We start from the raw sequence: 19302 nt of genomic DNA on the forward strand, positions 1-19302 counted from the left end.
TTTTCTAACAGCTGCATAGTATTCCATTGTATAGATGTACCAGAGTTTCTTCAACCAGTCATCTGTTCTAGTAGCCCATGTATTTTTACATTTGGCCTTGAGTAACCAGTAGTAAAAAATGTAAGGGTTTTGAGTCAGTGTAGATTTGAATTTTGGTATTTCATACTCTGTGGACTAGAGAGATAACACAGCGGGTGGGCGTTTGCCTTGCACGCGGCCGACGCTGGTTGATTCCTCCGTCCCTCTCTGAGAGCCTGGCAAGCTTGAGAGTATCCTGCCCACATGACAGAGCCTGGCAAGCTACCCGTGGTGTATTTGACATGCCAAAAACAGTAACAAGTCTCACAATGGAGCTGGTGCCCGCTCAAGGAAATCGATGAATAATGGGATGACAGTGCTATAGTGCATAGTCTGTGGGTGTTGTGATTGCTCTTAAACTTGCTTCTCAGGACAGGATTAATCTCATTTATTTTGTAGAGTGGTCTTGAGGGTTAGATGAAGACAGCATGATACTGAATATAAGAGTTCGATAAATCTTGCCTTCCCTTTTTGTTCATTCTCTCAGCTTTGTATTCTTAGCTGAAACATGCCTTTCATATCTGCTGGGGTCTCAGTAGCCGGCCTTAGACTTTGACTAAACCCCCTGCCCCTGAAAGCAAGAGTCGGCCCTGTTTACAGGGGCCCAGGGGCTCTGCATTCCACACACTCCAGCATTCCACACACAGGCACTCTGGTTGAGGAGACAATGGGATGAGGGGTGTGACAGTTCACATTTACCTGAGCTAGTTAACATGGTCCTGAGATTGGGGGATACAAATCATTAACTGGCATCTGTACTGAGCTCCACGGGGTAAACGAGATACATGCGTGGAATGTCCCCCCACCCTAGATTGTGTGTATAAAATCCCCTGTGTAAGAATCAATAAACGGAGTCTGCTTGACTACCAGGCTTCCCCGCTCTGCTCGGTGACCTTCTCGGTCGGCTTCTTTCTCTGCATTAGGAATCCTGCGGCGAGCAGAGGGCCAGGGCAGAGGCTTCTCCCCTTCCCACTCCCTCTCCCATAGGGAGTAAGTCCGGTGACTTCGGGGCAGAGGCTTCTCCCCTTCCCACTCCCTCTCCCATAGGGAGTAAGTCCGGTGACTTCGGGGCTCATACTCCAGTGTGCTGGGGTTGACTGGCCAGGACCCCGACACATATCATTATTTGTATAAATCTCATAAATCTTCCTTTTAATTAAAGAAATTGAGCAAAACAGCTGTCAAGAGTGAAAAATGCATTTTAATAGTGATGTCACTTCTAAGCATTGATTCCCAAAACAAAAATATTAATTCAAAAAGATATATGTACATATGTTTAACGCCACAGTTAGTATAATGACCTAGATACATTAAGAACCCAAATGCCCAACTACAGTGAATGGATCAAGAAGTATGTAAGTTCAAAAACTGGGTGCGAGCCACATGCATTTGGTGGCCATAAACCACTTCCCCACCCTGACCTGCCACCACTGCTGACAAACACATGAAGGAGGGAACAGGGCCTTCAAGCTGGTTGGTGAACAGTCACTATTTATTCCAATCTTTGCCCCGATTCCAGACTCACACTGCCTCTCTTTCTAGTCTCACACTGACCCCCTTTCCAATTACTCAGCGTTAGTTCTAGAGAAATCATCAAGGGTTAGGGGTGGCAATTACACAGAGATGTGGTTGTACAATCACAGATGTATCTTTCCTTCAGTGGAAACTTCTAGGACAAAATCTTTAAGGAGATCCACCCAAGGGTGAATACCATGTGGGGTGTATTACTTTCCCCTTTCTTTAGTCCAGAACCATTTAAACAGTTTTCTTAAATTTACTTATTAATGATATTTATAGTCACTTTGTATGGACACAGTAAGATGTATTAAGCTTAAAAGTTGTGCTGTTCTGGGAACAACTCTCTCTACATCCCAGACTATATTCTTTGGTCCAGATTTATCTTTGTCTTGGACCTTATTCAGTTGCTTTTTGGGTCATGACAAGGTTTGTCAATGACCATGCTTTTCTCAACTTCTAATAAGTTTTGTGGCAGTTGGCCTGTCCCCTTTTTGATGCCAGGGTAGGTCACGGTTTGCCCGGGGTCCATTCAATCCCTTCATCGGGAACCTCCTTTTGCGGTGATAAGAACTAAGGGAAACTGAGGCTTAAGTAACAGCGGTTCAGCGGTCATCTCCAAATCTGATTTTGATGTCTTGGCAAACGAGACAGCATCCCTGATCCTTGATCATTGACGGAGGTTCAAACTCCAGATTCCTTCACTCACTTGAGTGAAACATGATACTCCAAGCATAGCTCTTTCGATTTCTCTTCGGGAGACCCACCCAAATGAAGTTCTTACCCTGTTTTCATAGGGTCCAGGTCTCTGAGGTGTATGTTAGTGCAGGAAGAACGGTGGATTCGAAAAGATGTGCCTGGAGCCAGAGATTCTTCATCCTCTTAACAATTTCTTTGATGCTCTTTGAAGGTGTTCCACGCCGCTCTCTTCCTCCTCTGCAGCTCTGGTACCAAGTCGTTCATCATGTTGAGTTCTCGACCTAGGTACCCATAACTGCTTCATTCGGAGATGTTCATTCCATTGAGAACAAATGGGACAACAGGAACTAGTTCGTTTTTCATGAACATTCTCTTAGTGAGATTCAGCTGCAGTCCGACCTTTGCACACTCATGATCGAAGTCAGCCAGCGTTCGTGACGTTTGGCTAATGTTTGGTGTCATTAGAACGATGTCATCAGCAAAGTGGAGGTGGTGAGGTGGTGTAGTTGCCAACCGTGTATCTTCACTCCCATTCCTTCTCATTCCAGTCGTCACATGACATTCTTGAGGGTGGCACTTAAGAGTTTTGGTGAAATGGTATCGCCCTGCCGAACCTCTCTCTTTACGTCAATAATCACTTCTTTGTAGAACAGTGAGATCCTGGTGGTGAATCCGTAATACAGCTCGAGGAGGATCCTGATGTACTGAGTTTGAACATCCTGTTTGGCTAGGGATTCAGTGACCGCTTTTCCTTGGAGGAAGGTGGTGGAAGCAAGACTCAGCTCAGCCCCCCCAAGTTTCGCGTGAAGGAATCCTCCGTGAAAGGCTTTTGTTTGTGTTTCGGGGACCACACCCGGCGATATTCAGGGATTACTCCTGCCCCTGCACTCAGGAATCACTCCTGACAGTGCTCGGGGAGCCTATGGGTGCAGGGATAGAACCCGGATTGCCCCATACAAGGAAAGTGCCCTCCCCGCTCAGTTTTCGATCCATGGCTCTGCACTGTCTGCTTAATCCTTAGTGACCCTATACTCAACAGTGAAGCTAAGAAAAGGGCTGGAAATCTTAAGCCTGGGAAAGTTGGCCCTCGGCGGTTCCACCGAAATGCCACGAGATGGCGCTGTGGGGAGACTCTGTCTCTTCCCAGGTCTGTTTCTCTAAGAATTTTCCATTCTTAGAAAATTTGGGTTGCTCATAACAACCCAAGTTTTGGATTTGGCTTGCCCATAACAGGAAAGGTTCAAAGGGTTTCATCACAGACATCGCAAGGGGGGTTCAGAACTTGCTCCGAGTTCTGAAAAACAAAAATTGTAAGAAAATAAGCTTGCCTTGCTCGTTTCAGGCCAGGTTCAATCCTCTGCACCCCTTGAGGTCCAGAAACAAAGCTGGGGCAACCCACTCAACCCCCAAGGAGATTCAGCTATGTACCCCCACAAAGCTCTGAAGGCTGGAATCGAACCCAGATTACTCAAGTGAAGGACAAGCACCCACAGGCTCTCCTACAGGTGCGCTTCCACAGATGCAGCTTGCGTGATCCTTATTTACCCCATACTTAATTGTCATCCCCTTTGTCATCCCCTTGTTCATCGATTTGCTCGAGTGGACACCAGTAACATCTCCATTGTGAGACCTTTTGTTACTGTTTTAGGTATATCGAATATGCCATGGGTAGCTTGCCAGGCTCTGCTGTGCGGGCAGGATACTCTTGGCAGCTTGCCGGGCTATTGACCATACTTAACATTGAAGCAAAACCAAGGGTGGAAAATTCTTACAGAAACGGGCCTGGGCAGGGACGGAAACAGCGCCATCTCATGGCGTTTTGGCGGAACTACTGCGGCCCGACTTTTCCCCACGCTTAAGATTTCCAACCCTTAAGCTTTCCTACCATATCCCAGTAGCTAGGCGGTCACACCCAGGGACTGCCCCCAGCGCCGTGTAATCCTGTCAGTGGCCAGCGTCCAGAGACTTAAAAGCAAGCTCCCAGAAGAGAGCCAAACAGTCTCTTGCCCCCGTGCCTGGCTGTCTTCCCCGGGGCCTCCTCAGAGGGGATGGGCTCCAGCTTCCCTCCCCACCCTGAGCAGAGCGACCGGCGGCCGAAGACCTCCGGATCCTAGCCACAGCCATGCTCAAGGCCCCTTTCCACATGTTCGGACGAGCCTCATACAGGAAGGAACCAGCAGAGGAACCTAGGTGTGTGGGACCTGGGGCTGAGACCTCCAAGGCTGCTCAGATCTGGACTGGGCCTGCTCTGCCCAGGTTTCCCATTTCCCAGTAGCTAGGCGGTCACGCCCAGGGACTGCCCCCATCGCCGTGTAATCCTGTCAATGGCCAGCATCCAGAGACTTCTTGGCTGCATGACATCTTATAGCCTGCTTCTCCCTCTGGGAGAACCTGGCAAACTATTGAGAGTTTCCTGCCCACATGAGAGAGCCTCACAAGGTCCCCATGGTGTATTAATATGTTAAAACCAGTAACAAGCTGGGTCTCATTCCCCTGACCCTGTAAGAGCCTCTAGTATGGCGTCGTTGGAAGGACAAGTAGAGAGGCTTCTAAAATCTCAGGGCTTGGACGAATGGAGACGTTACTGAGACCGTTCGAGAAATTTGACCATCAGTGGGTTGATGATGATGATGATGATGATGATGATGATGATGATGATGATGATACATATCATAGGACCATCTTGAATACTCTGCCTACAACTTCTAGCATTAAATGGATAAGTACAAATAACAATATGGTTTAGAATCATCATTAAGTGAGAATTATAGGTTTAGGGTATTGGGCCAGGCACCCAGATTCTGGGGTTTACTGCCAATTTTGTACTCAGGGATCAGTCTCAGAAGAGCTTAGGGCTCCATATGGTACTGTGGATCAATTGAAATCACCTGCATAGAAGCCAAGAACCCTTATCTCTTCAGCCCTGGATTATAGCTTTACTATTATTTTACTGTTATTTCCTTAAGCCTTAAATTCATATTCTCTCACTTCTTTAATATGATTTTCTTAAGTCCATATAAAAACTTACACAGGAAGTTGGCAATATCCTCATCTTATAGCCAAGGATACTGATTTAAAGAAATTAGTAAGTAGCTGAAAGTTATAAAACTAGTTCATGTTAGAACTAGATTTGAAACTCAGTTTTCAAGTAGTGTGCAGACTTTTCATGTCTTTACTATATTTCCTAGCCTGAAATAATAGGGTCCTGAACAAACAACCAGAGAAAAATATTTAGTACATTGATTCAAACTTTTTTGTGGTCACTGTAGGTACCAAGCGCCTTGTTGGTGCTCTGCCCCCATGTAGTACATCATATAGTAGCTACATGGTAGGTATCTTTCCTCACAGAACACTTTATTTTTTATTTATTTATTTTTTTAAATTTATTTATTTTTAATTAGAGAATCACTGTGAGGGTACAGTTACAGATTTATACACTTTTGTGCTTATACTTCCCTCATACAAAGTTTGGAACCCATCCCTTCACCAGTGCCCATTCTCCACCACCCGTAAACCCAGTGTCCCTCCCACCCTCCCCAATCCCATCTCCCCCCCACCCCACCCTGCCACTGTGGCAAGGCATTCCCTTCTGTTTTCTCTCTCTAATTAGCTGTTGTGGTTTGCAATAAAGGTGTTGAGTGGCCGATGTGCTCAGTCTCTAGCCCTCATTCAGCCCGCAACTCCCTTCCCCCACATGGCCTTCGACTACAATGTAGTTGGTGATCGCTTCTCTGAGTTGACCTTTCCCCGGAACGTGAGGCCAGCCTCGAAGCCATGGAGTCAACCTCCTGGTACTTATTTCTACAGTTCTTGGGTGTTAGTCTCCCACTCTGTTATTCTATATACCATAGATGAGTGCAATCTTTCTATGTCTGTCTGTCTCTTTCTGACTCATTTCACTCAGCATGAAACTTTTCATGCCCATCCACTTGACTACAAAATTCTTGACCTCCTTTTTTCTAACAGCTGTATAGTATTCCATTGTATAGATGTACCAAAGTTTCCTCAACCAGTCATCCGTTCTGGGGCATTCGGGTTTTTTCCAGATTCTGGCTATTGTAAACAGTGCTGCGATGAACATACATGTGCAGATGTACACAGAACACTTTAGGTGCTGTTCTGAACCTAATCCTTATTCTGCTCAATTTATTGTTGCTGGGTTTGGGAAAGAAGCCCTGTGGTTGAATTAATTCACATTTGAAATAACTCCAGTAAATTTATGGTTTTAAAAAAGATACTTATTAGTATGGACGCTTCTCAAAAAATTAGAAATTAAACTACCATTTGACCCAGCAATACCACTTGTGGGAATATACCCCGGAGAGGCAAAAAAGTATAGTAGAAATGGCATCTGCACTTGTATGTTCATTGCTGCACTGTTTACAATAGCCAAAATCTGGAAAAAAACGAGTGCCCAAGAACAGATGACTGGTTAAAGAAACTATGGTATATCTACACAATGGAATACTATGTAGCTGTTAGAAAAGAGGAAGCCATGAAATTTTTGTATAAGTGGGTCAACATGGAAAGTATCATATTAAGTGAAATGAGTCAGAAAGAGAGGGACAGACATAGAAAGATTGCACTCATCTGTGGAATATAAAGTAACAGAATAGGAGACTAACACCCAAGAATAGTAGAGATAAGGACCAGAAGGTTTGCCCTACGGCTTGGAAGCCGGCCTCACATGCTGGAGGAAAAGGCAGCTAAAACAGAGAAGGGAACACCAAGTAAAGGATTCTTGGAGGACCCGCTCGGGTTGGGAGCTGCCGAAAATAGACTGTAGACTGAACACGATGGCCACTCAATACCTCTATTGCAAACCACAATACCCAAAAGGAGAGAGAGAACAAAAGGGAATGCCCTTCCACAGAGGTAGGGTGGGGGTGGGAGGGATACTGGGATCAATGGTGGTGGAGAACGGGCACTGGTGGAGGGATGGGTAACCGATCATTGTATGACTGAAACACAAACACAGACGTTTTTAAGTATGTAACAGTACCTCACGGCGATTCACTAATAAAAAATATATAAAAAATAAAAATAAATCATATCATCATTATCATCATCATCATCCCGTTGATTGTCCAATTTCTCGAGCGGTCTCTGTAACGTCTTAAGATACTTATTTAATTACATTATCTCATGTAGGTAGTTAGCAAAATACTTGTGAGATTAAGTCATATGATTAAGTCATATTGTTGAAGGGTCAGTTTGCCTGGGATTAGTTTAAGAAGTTTCTGATATTAACAAAACAAGGGCTAGGACGACTGGTCCACGGTTGAAAGCTTACCACAAGGTGGAGGGAGGGGGCAATTAAGATAGAGTAGGACCCATTATACTGTTATGCCAATGATAGTTGGAAATGATGATTCTTGACAAGAACTGAGTGTCAAAGTAGGTAAAGGGATATACATGACAACCTTTCAGTCCCTATGTGTATATATGTATGTATATATATATACACACACATATGTATATACACATATATCACTGTCACTGTCATCTCGTTGCTCATCGATTTGCTCGAGCAGGCACCAGTAACATCTCCGTTGTGAGACTTGTTGTTACTGTTTCATTGGCATGTCGATTATGCCACGAGTAGCTTACCAGGCTCTGCCGTGTGGGGGAGATACTCTTGGTAGCTTGCCGGGCTCTCCGAGAGGGGCGGAGGAATCAAACCCGGGTCGGCCGCATGCTGGGGATTGAACCCTGGTTGGCCGCATGCAAGGTAAACGCCCTACCCGCAGTGTTCGATTCCTCCGCCCCTCTCGGAGAGCCCGGCAAGCTACCGAGAGTATCGAGCCCGCATGGTAGAGCCTGGCAAGCTACCCGTGGCATATTGGATATGCCAAAAACAGTAACAATAAGTCTCACAGTGAGAGACATTACTGGTGCCCGCTTGAACAAATAGATGAGCAATGGGATGACAGTGACAGTGGGGTCCGAATGTATCTCTGCGGTGTGCTGCTCTCTTTCGAGATTCACTTGTGAGTCTCTGAATCATACTCATTAATGTGCTTAAATGGTACCCAGAGGCAGTTCCTGGCTGTGACTGCCAAGAAACACAGTAGGGCAGGCAGATCAGGGGAGGTCGTCCATCCCTGACTCTGTGAAGCCTCGAGTTTTCAGTCACTGGTCCCGTATACCTGGAGTTTTTAGCGGATTCATTCACTTGTGGGACAGGCCTGTTAAGGTAGGCCATGATTGTGGCAGCAGTTGGATTCTGGAGGTTTTCAGCCTGCCTCCCTTCAAGGTGCCCCTGTGAAAACAGCCTGATGCAGGGTGGGAAGACATCTCTTCCGTGTGCTGCTCTCCAAGATTCATTTGTGAGACTAAATCATGGCCGTTAATGAGCTTAAATGGTCTGCCTTTGTTCTGTTTTGAGATTTATTTATAGGTCTCTGTAGCAAGGATTATAAATGTCTTTGTGTAGCTGAGCTGAAGGCGGTTTGTGGGACGTGACTCCCATATACCTAACTTTTGGCCATTTAATTTCTTGGGAAACTTGGTCCCAAGTTGTTGGGGTCCAGCCAGAGGCACAGCAGTAATTTGGGGGTATCAGGAAGTCTGAAGGCACCATCACGCTACCGATGCACTTGCCCTGCAGGTACAGGTTGACCTGCTGAGTGGCACCGTACCCTTGACTAGTGTGTTACTTGAGAGTCACTCCTATTGCTACTGGAGATTAAATCCTGGCCTCCCACAAACCTTTTGAGAACGTAAATTTGCACACTAGAACTTGAGAACTTTTGATTCAGTTTGGAGAACTTACGGGAGCAATAACTGATAGAAGTGAGAGCTCATACTTCTTTTTTTCTTTTTTTTGTTTTTTTTGTTGAATCACTGTCAGACCCTTGCAGACGTCTTATACTATTCATAGAAAGCAATACAAATTATTGCTGTGTGGCAGGCTTGAGTGAAGGTGGGAAACTTTGAAATAATGGTGTTGGGAAGGTGTAATGGTGGTGGGATTGGTGTTTAAATAATTGAATATAATTAATTATTGTGAACAACTTTGTGGAAATAAAATTTTAAAATTAAAAAAAAAAACAGTGAGAGCTGGGACCAGAGCTAATAAAGGGATAAAGGCACTTTCTTTGGGTGACCCTGGTTCCATTCCTGTACTATATATATGGTCTCCACCTGCTGCCACCCTTTCTCCCCCTCCTACCCTCAATATGACCAGGAGTCCAGGTGTGGACTAGAAACCCCAAAAAGAGGAGAAAGAGAATTGGGTCATTTCAGTGGGGTTTCAAAGTTTGAAAACTTGTACAAGGATTGAAATGAAAACATTCTGAATATGAATAGATTATGTATAATGTTCCTGTGTTTGATACAAATAAAGATGATATCAAATCAATCTCCTCCTCTAAGATAGGCATCTGGGTATACTGTATTAGGCCTATGTGCCTGAAGGTATAGAGGTGAAACAAAAGCAGCAAGGTAGACTTAACACATGGGGTCAGTAAATAAGGGCCAGATTTTGCTGATATTTACAAAACCACTTAAACTGTTGCTTGGCAGTCGTGTGCAATTAAGGAAATTTTGTCAAATTTGAGTAATATATGGAAAACTTAAAGGAAAAAGCTGAGTTTTTTACTTTTTTAATTTTTTAAATTTTTTTAATTTAACTTTTTATTAAATCATCATGTGGAAAGTTACAAAGTTCTCAGGTTTATGTCTCAGTTATACAATACTCAAACACCCATCCCTTCACCAGTGCCCATACTCCACCACCAAAAACCCCAGTATACCCCCCGCCCCCACCCCCTACCCCCTACTGTATTACTAATGAATTTCATTTCATTTTCTCTTTACCTTGATTACATTCCATATTTCACTACAAAACTCACTATAGTTGTTGGAGTTTCCACCCAAGAGAGACAGACCTACTACCAAGGAAGCATTTGATAATTAGTTTTACATTGCTGGAAATGACGAAATATGTAGCCCCACTGCTACAAGTACATAACTCTTCTCTTTTTTTTTTTTTTCTTTTCCCTTTTTTTTTTTTTCCATCATCCCCCTTCCCGCGCCTCATAGTATGGTGTATGCCACGCCGCATCGGCCAGCGTGGGGCTTTTGCTTAGTTCACAGAACAGAGAGGTGGCTGCTACATTAATAACCTTCAATATTTCAACAAAAACTTACTGTTATTATTTGGAGTTTCCCCCCCAAGTCAGACCTGTTCAAAAGGAACCATTTCACATTGCTGATAATTATAAATGTTAAGTCGAGTGGACGCGGAAGAGTCCGCGCGTTTTTGGATTTCTGTATAAAGTCCAGGGAAAATTCTGCCAGAAATCGCATAGCACAGCTCACAGTCCCAGTTCATTGCTGTTCCGGGGACATGGCTGGGAGCACTTGCTGGGTTCAGAAGTCATCTGTCTGGCTCCGGATGTTGGGCGTACAGCAGCAGAGCGGCCGTGCAAACGCATGGCCACCCGGTTCGAATCCCGGCGGAGTGCGAGCCGGAGCCGGTGCCAGCTCCAGCCCGCGACTTCCCAAGTGTCCCGCTGTTCAAGTTCAAAACACTTTTTTTTTTTTTTTGGAAAAAGCTGAGTTTTTTTAATTTATCTGAAGATAAATTGAACTCAGATAAAAGTTATTAAAAATTATTTAGGAACAGTGATAAAGCACATGACTTGCCTGCATGAAACTTGGGCTCAGTCTCAGCACCACACACACACACAAATTAATAAAAAAAATCAAAAATTAATGAGGTGAACAAGTAAAAATTGATTAGTAAGCAAAGAGTAAAAAGTTGTATTACATATAATTAAATGTAACTACATAATACACATAATTGGAGTTCATAAGGAAGTTAGAATTACTAGAGTAATAAGGAATTAAATAGAATGACTGAGAAGCAGAATTTATGTAGATGATATTAAGTGGTAGAAGTTAATAAATTCCAAGAAGGATGAATATAATCTAACAAATCTTAATGAAACTACCCAAGACCAAAGAGAAAAAATTTTTTGGAGGGGGGAAGGAGGAATCTCTCAATTGGTACTCAGTAGGCCCAGGATTCTTCACCAGTAGGGCCAGCAGTTCAATGCAGACAACAGCAATGCTTGGGGGACTATGTGGTTCCATAAGCTGAACCGTAGTGGGCAATATGCAAGGCAAATTGTGCCTTAACTCCTGTACTACCTCTTAGGCCCAGAGCACATATCTTACCAGTAGAGAGTAACAACATTTGCTATAAAATGGTTTTCTTGGTGAAGAGGTGTTACGTAACTCTGTATCTGAGCCATAGGACCAACAAAACTAAAGATATGAGATCCAACTCACAGTCATTGAAGTTTGAAATGGGCTTGTCAAAGAGAATGGCTGGAGTGGGAGGGAAATGGAAGTGGGAGACAATTAGGTGTTGGAAAATTGTATGCCTGAGACTCAACTCAATTACATTGTAAATCACAATGTATAAATAAAAAATAAATATAAAATAAATCACCTTAACAAAAGATACAAAAGACTTGTACAAAGAAAACTATAAAATACTTCTAATAGAAATAGAAGACATTAGGAAATGAAATATATCCTCTGTTCATGGATTGGAAGTACTAATACTGTCAAAACGACAAATCTTGCCCAAAGCACTAGACAGATTCAACAAAGTCCCTATAAAAGTACCCAGGACATTTTTTAAAGAAATGGATCAAGTACTATTAAAGTTTATATGGAATAGTTAAGCTCTCCCCAGAATAGCCAAAGTAATCCTAGGGGGAACGGAGATAGCCAGTTTCTCCTTCCCCAATTTTAAATTATACTATAAAGTTGTAGTAAATTCAAATTGTGATAATGGAGTAAGGATAGACTCTCAGACCAGTGGAATAGAATTGAAAGTCCAGAGATAGATTCATAAGTATATGGACAGTTAATCTTCAGTAAAGGAGCAAAAAAAATATTAAGTGGAACAAGGAAGTCCCCTTCAACAAATGCTGGGAAAATTGGCCAGCCACATTAAATTAATCCCTTTCGTGCACGAAAGTCAAATTAAAATGGATTAAAAACTTCAATATCAGACCTGAATCCATAAATTACTTTGAGGTAAACAGAAAGAACACTTCATGACATTGAAGCCAGAGGTATCTTCAGTGGTTTGAAACCATTGGCCAAGTAAACTGAAACAAAGATAAACAAATTGGACTATATCAAACTAAGAACCTTCTGTACTGCAAAGGCAATGATGGACTGAGTAAAAAGACACAGTATGGGAGACTGAACGAAGATACTTGCCTACCACTCAGTAGATAAAGGATTCATATCCAAGATAATATAAAGCACTAATGGAACTTCACCAAAAAAAAAAACAAACAAACCCCAAAAACCCCCAACAATCCATCCTATCAAAAAATGGGGCAGAGATGAACAGAAATTTGCTCAAAGAAGACATGCAGATTGCCAAAAGGCTCCATATCATTTACTATCAGAAATAGTGCTCTATATCATTTACTATCAGAAAAATGCAAATCAGAATAATAATAAGATACCTCACACACCACAACAAAAACAAGAGTTGACGTGAATGTGGGGGAAAAGGAACCCTTATTCACTGCTGGTTCAACCTTTATTTTAAAAATATGGAAGCATCTTCAAAAACTAGGAATTGAGCTTTCGTATGACGCAGCAGTTCCACTTGTAGGCATTTATTACAAGGGTCCAAAAACTTAGAGAAGGTATGCACTCTAATGCTCATGGCAGCACTTTCAAAATAGCTAGAATCTGGAAACAACCCAGTGTACAAGGTCAGGTGACTGGATAAGGAAATTGGTACATACATATACACAATGGAATGAATACTGCTTGACTGTAAGGAAAAAGGAAAAAGGAAATAATGAAATTTGCTACCTCAAAGATAGGAGCTGGTGAGTATCATGTTGAAGAAGTCAGGTGGAGTGTAACAAAAACAAAATGACCTCTTATATATGGGATATGAAGAAACAGAATAGGTGAATAACAGATGCCCAAAGGCAACAGAAACTGAACCTTTAGTAGAAAGCTTTTACCATGGGGATGGGGCGGCTGGGTAAAGTATCCTGGGACAGTGGTGAAGGGAAGTGGACACATGGGTGGATGTTGTGATGCTGGAATAGTTTTATGTATAAATTCCTACTAATAATAAGTAAGGCATGTGCCCAAAATTAAAAAAAAAAACTTGAAAAAAATTTTTTTAAGAATTAAAAAATTTTTAGTCCAACAGCTGATGTCCTAGTAGTAACAATAGAAGCCAGAGAACATTGGAAGGCTCTCTTCAATGTATTGAGAGAAAGTAGATGTCATTCTTGATATAGACTGTCATTAAAACTATCTTTTAAGAATGACAGCAGAATTGATTTTCAGACAAAAACAATACCTTTCCCCAAGACAAACCTTAAAGAAGGAAAATCTAAAGAACAAAATGGACAGCCCAGATGCTCTTGATCTGTTTTGCTGTGAGATGTTAGATGTGTGGAGCATTTTGTGTCCAGTGGCTATTCCTGTCCCAGATTTTGGAATTCATGCTTTGCGTTGCCTGGGGAATCATGTGAAACTGGGAATCAAGTTCCAGACTCCCACTTGCAACATTCATTCCAGCCTCTTGAACTATCTCTGTGGCCCTTGAGTGACATATCTGGAAAAGTTCATTTTAAAATGATAAGGGCTGACATTTCTCAATTTCTCTTTCTTTAAAAAAATATTTTTTACTCTTTAACTCATTTTCCTTATTATTGTTGCTGCTGCAGTGATTGGGGATTGTATGAATGCCCATCTGTGGTGCTTACACAATCTCAGCAGTGGTGTTTACTGGGTATTTCACATCAGGTTGCCATGCTTGCACGTAAGGTCATAGTGCTAACAGAGATTCACACTCCTTCACTTGTAGGGCTTGTGCTCTTAGTTGAAACATGCAAATTATGGTTGTGGCACTCACATACGTGTTCATCAGAGATTTTATTTCCTCAGTGTGGTTAGGTTTGACCCAACAGTTGGCACCCTGTTTTGTTGTGCTTACACATACCTGACTGTGGTCTGGTCAGAAATTGCTTTAGGCGTTGAGAATCTCAGACTGCTAATGTGCCAGGCTCAAATAGCAGAGCTGCAGGATTATACTTGTCACATGTGTCACAGAATTTGAACCTGTGGAACCAGTACTTGGCACTGCAAGTGCTCTAAGCCCTTGCATATTCCTCCAGGCTCAAAAACTAACATTTCTTACTGGAGTTTGACTTAGTTGGGTATTTTGACAGAAATATTTGTTCTGTCTTCTCTTCCATTGTTAATAAAATGTTCTTTTATTTTCATAAAGTTGTTCAAAATTTATTGCATTCACTATTTCAACACCAATCTCACCACCATTATACTTTCCCATAACCATTATTTCAAATTTCACTACCACCTCCCAAGCCTGCCCCAAAGGCAGATACTAAATAATTTTATTTATATTGCTTGTTATGAATATTTTGATCAAGATCGGTTGCCTTCTACTTTACACCCCAGCAGATGTGGTGTGCTAATCTTGGTATATCAGTGACATAAAAGTATGAGTGCACATAAAAGCAGTTGCGCACTCCAGGAATTCTAAAATTTAAATTAGGGTGCTAGAACTGGAGTTAATTATAAACTGGATGGTGATTTTGGGAGTCCAGAGGCATCTCTGCAGCATGTTGCTTTCTTCAGAGATTTATTTGTGAGTCTCTGGATCACTTGTACACTTGTATCACTTGTCATCCCGTTGTTGGTCGATTTTTCAAGTGGCCACCAGTAATGTCTCCATTCGTCCCTGTCGCATGCTAGTGTAGCCCAATGGCGTCTGCTTGCTCCAGGAACACGAAGAGCCTCATACCGTTCATTCAGGGTCTTGATGAAGAAGTCTCACCATCTTGTAGGTGGGCAGCCACGCGCTCTTTTGACGTCCCGTGGAATCCAGTTGGTAACAGCTCTAGTCCAGCGGTCATCTCTAAATCGCGTTACGTGTCCGGCCCATCTGATTTTTGATGCCTTGGCAAATGAGACAGCGTCCCTGATCCTTGCTCGTCGTTGGAGGTCAGAACTCTGGATTCCTTCTCTCACTTGAGTGAAACATGATACTCCAAGCTCTTTTGATTCCTCTTTGGGATACCCAAATAGCATTTTCATCCTGTTTTCATAGGGCCCAGGTCTCTGAGGTGTATGTTAGTGCAGGAAGAAAGGTGGAGTCGAAAAGATGCGTCCAGAGCCGGAGGTTCTTCGTCCTCTTAACCACTTCTTCAATGCTCTTGAAGGTGTTCCATGCTGCTCTCTTCCTCCTGCACAGTTCAGGTGCCAGATCATTTGTCATGTTGAGTTCTCGACCTAGGTACATATAACTGCTGCATTCAGAGATGTTTGTTCCGTTGAGGGCAAATGGAACATCAGGAACTAGTCTATTTCTCATGAACATTGTCTTCATGAAATTCAGCTGCAGTTCGACCTTTCCACACTCACGGCCGAAGTCAGTCAGCATTCATGCTGCTTGGCTGATATTTGGTGTAATGAGAACGATGTCATCAGCAAAGTGGAGATGGTATAGTTGCTGACCGTCTATCTTCACTCCCATTCCTTCCCATTCCAGTCGTCACACAGTGTTCTCGAGGGTGGCACTGAAGAGTTTCAGTGAAATGGTGTCGCCCTGCCGAACCCCTCATTTTACGTCAATGATCACTTCTTTGTAGAATGGTGAGATCCTGATGGTGAATCTGTAATACAGCTCACGGAGGATCCTGATGTATTGAGTTTGATCGCCCTGTTTGGCTAGGGCTTCAGTGACCACTTCAGTCTCAACAGAATCAAAGGCCTTCTTTAAATCAGTGAATGTTAGACAGAGCGTTATCTTGAACTCTCGTGAAACCTCAATGAACTTGGTCACCGAGTGGATATTGTCGATCATGCTGAATCCTTTTCAGAACTCGGCTTGCTTGCGTGGTTGTCTTCGTCTACTGTTCTGCCAATCCTATTCAGGATGACTCGAGTGAATAACTTGTAGACGACGGGCAACAGACAGATTGGGTGATAGTTGCTGATATTGTGGATGTTTCCCTTCTTATACAACAGGACGATCCTGTGGTTTTTCCAACGGGAGTGAACATTGCATTCAGACAGGTAGCGTTTGAAGAGCCGAGCTAGTGTATTGACGAGTACTGGCGGCAGATTCTTCAGGTGTTCGGGTCTGACCTTGTCTGGACTAGAGCTGTACGCTTCTTTACTGACAAAATGACATGTCAGATTTCAGAAGGGAGAACGCTGGGAGCGACATATCCATCCTGCTGCGGAATTTGGTATGTGGGTAGGCGGACATGGCTATCAAAGAGATCCAAGTAGAAGTCGTGGATAACCTTTTCCATTGCCCTTCAGGAAGATGTGATAGATCTGTTCGGACATCATAGGGCAGTCATCTTGGTCTTATAGTTGGCAAAGGACAGGTGGGTGTTGCGAATACTTTTCCCAGCTTCTGCTGCATCAGCCAAAACTGCTGCTCTTCTCTCTTTGAGGTCTTCCTTTATCGCTTCTCTGCACAGCTTTGCGAGCTCAGATGTTAGCCTGAGGCTCTCGCCAGACCACATTGGCAAATGAGCTTGAGAGTTTCCGAAGACAGGCGACGACATTTTGTGGCTTTCTCTCACTCTGCATTCCTTGTGCAATCATGGAGGTGCTGAACTAGTCGATCATATTCCTCGTCGATGTTGTCAACGATGGCATCTTCCCATGTTGCTGCACTAGTGCCAAAGAGTTCCCAGTTGGTCATTCTGGGAGGTCTCTTAAACTTTGCAGCCCTTTTCCCCTGCTCCGTGAAGTAGAATTTCCTATGAAGGAGACGGTGGTCTGATCCCGTTTGGAACTTTGGGACAGCAGCAACATCGGTCAGGCAAAACCGTCGATTGAATATGATGTCAATTTCGTTGTGGAACTGTCCTCTGGGAGATTCCCATGTCCAGTGTTTAGATTCGTCCTTCTGGAACTGCGAATTACCATTGATGGTCTTGGTCAACATGATGAACTCAGACAGTCTCTCACCCTGTTCGTTCCATTCTAGGCCATGGGTCCTGATGTGGAGTTCTTCGGGTGACCTTCTAGGTCCTATCTTGGCATTAAAATCACCGACAATGACCTTGTAGAAGGTGTGGTCTTCTTTATAGAACTTCTCCAGCTCCATATCGAACTTCTCAATTTCTTCTTCGTCGTAGCTGGATGTTGATGTGTAGACAATGAAGATAGAAACTGCTGGCAACGAGCCACATCTATTCAAACGTAAGTGTCCGATTCGGGTTGTTAGGCATTCGAATGAATCAGTGCTCATGGCCAAGTTCGTGTTGACAAGGACACCAACACCACCGATGCCTCTGCTGTTGCATGTTCCGAGGAACAGTTCTTCTCCAGTGTCAAACGGCGTGATGTGTTCGATGCCTTCTCGTCTCGGTCAATCCAATGACGTCATACTTGATTTTCTGCACTTGCACCATCAGGTCCTTGATGGATGCTTCCGATATCAGCATACCTGCATTAAAAGTGCAAGCAGTCATTTTAGTCCTTTTTCGTTTTGGCAGCCTACTTCGGCCCTGAGATTTTATCAGCCTCTCCTTATTCGTCCTTCTTAAGGCTACCATATTGGGGGCTCTTCCAGGGTCAGGGCAATGAGGCCCATTGTTGTTACTGTTTTTGGCATATGGAATATGCCACAGGTAGCTTGCCAGGCTCTGCCGTGCGGGCGGGATACTCTCAGTTGCTTGCTGGGCTCTCCGAGAGGGATGGAGGCTTTTAGGGCGGCCTCCAATCACCATTATAGGTGTTTCAGTGGTTCTCACCATATTTGAACCCCATCAAATATGGTAGCTTGCCAGGCTCTGCTGTGTGGGCGAGATACTCTCGGTAGCATATTTGATATGCCAAAAACAGTAAAAACAAGTCTCAGTGGAGATGTTACTGGTGCCCGCTCAAGCAAATCAATGAGCAACGAGATGACAGTGATACAGTGATCAGATATGGTTTGGTAATGATGGAAAATGGGTAGGAAGTGTTTATGTTGTGTCATGCTGCCGCGTGGTCCAGAAAGCGGTCTGGAGCTTGGTGGCAGTCTCTGATCATGGCCGTTAATAAGCTTATGTGGCAAAAAGGCAGTTTGTGGGTATGACTGCCACAGACCCGGAAGGGTGTGTAGATGGGAGGAAGGGGCCCATTCCCGACTCCGTGCAAGCCTGGAGATTTTAGTCACAAGTCCCACATACCTGGGTTTTCAGCAGATTCATTCTTGTGCATGGGGGTCTCGGGTTGAGACTATGAAGGTGGGCTCTAAACATGGCAGCAATTGGGTTCTGGAGGTTTGTGCCTGTCAAGATTCTTGGGGGGCAAGTGGAGGAACACATCTGCTCCGATCCATGGTACCCTGATGAAGTCAGCCTGGTATGGGGTGGGGAGACATCTCTGCAGCGTGCTGCTCTTTTCTGAGATTTATTTGTAAGTCTCTAGATCATGGCCGTTAATGCACTTATGTGGCGCCCCAAATGTTTTTTCTCAAATTGAATCAGTTACAGAGCAGTTCATTGTCCTGTTTCAGTCATAAAATATTCCAACACCCATCCCTTCACCGGTGTACATTTCCCACCACCAATGTCCCCAGTTTCCCCTCTCACCACCCCCCTTGTTCCCCCATCCATCTATCCATCTGTTTTCATGGTAGGCACTTTCTACTTCTCTCTCTCTCTCTCTCTCTCTAATGCTAGCTGAAACACAATATTTATGACAGTATTTCTGTAAAATGTACTGTATTTTTTTCATTCAGTTATTTATAGAGATATGTACTTAATCCATGTAAAGTGTGGAAGACTACAATTTTGTTTATTTATTATTATTTATTTTAATTTTTGGTTTGGGGGCCACAACCAGTAATGCTCAGGAGTTACTCCTGGCTCTATGCTTAGGAAGTACTCCTGGTGGTGCTCGCGGTACTGTATGGGAAGCCAGGGATTGAACCCAGCATTGGCTGCATGCAAGGCAAGTGCCCTACCC

At 43.5% G+C, this 19302-nt stretch overlaps 1 protein-coding gene across 2 annotated transcripts in view; it reads left to right on the forward strand.

Moving 5' to 3' along the window:
- Window positions 1-19302, forward strand: part of UBXN7 (UBX domain protein 7) — an 85819-nt gene that overhangs the window by 9590 nt on the left and 56927 nt on the right. Inside the window, exon 2 of one of the 2 annotated variants that reach the window (XM_055129282.1) lies at window positions 17333-17547. The exons of the other annotated variant lie outside the window; for it this stretch is intronic. Within the exon in view, the coding sequence (XP_054985257.1) occupies window positions 17505-17547 (43 nt within the window). The 5' untranslated portion in view covers window positions 17333-17504. The remainder of the gene's footprint in view (window positions 1-17332; window positions 17548-19302) is intronic. 2 annotated transcript variants of the gene reach the window in all.

This window comes from Sorex araneus, chromosome 2 (assembly GCF_027595985.1).
Source record: "Sorex araneus isolate mSorAra2 chromosome 2, mSorAra2.pri, whole genome shotgun sequence".
Lineage (NCBI taxonomy): Eukaryota > Metazoa > Chordata > Mammalia > Eulipotyphla > Soricidae > Sorex > Sorex araneus.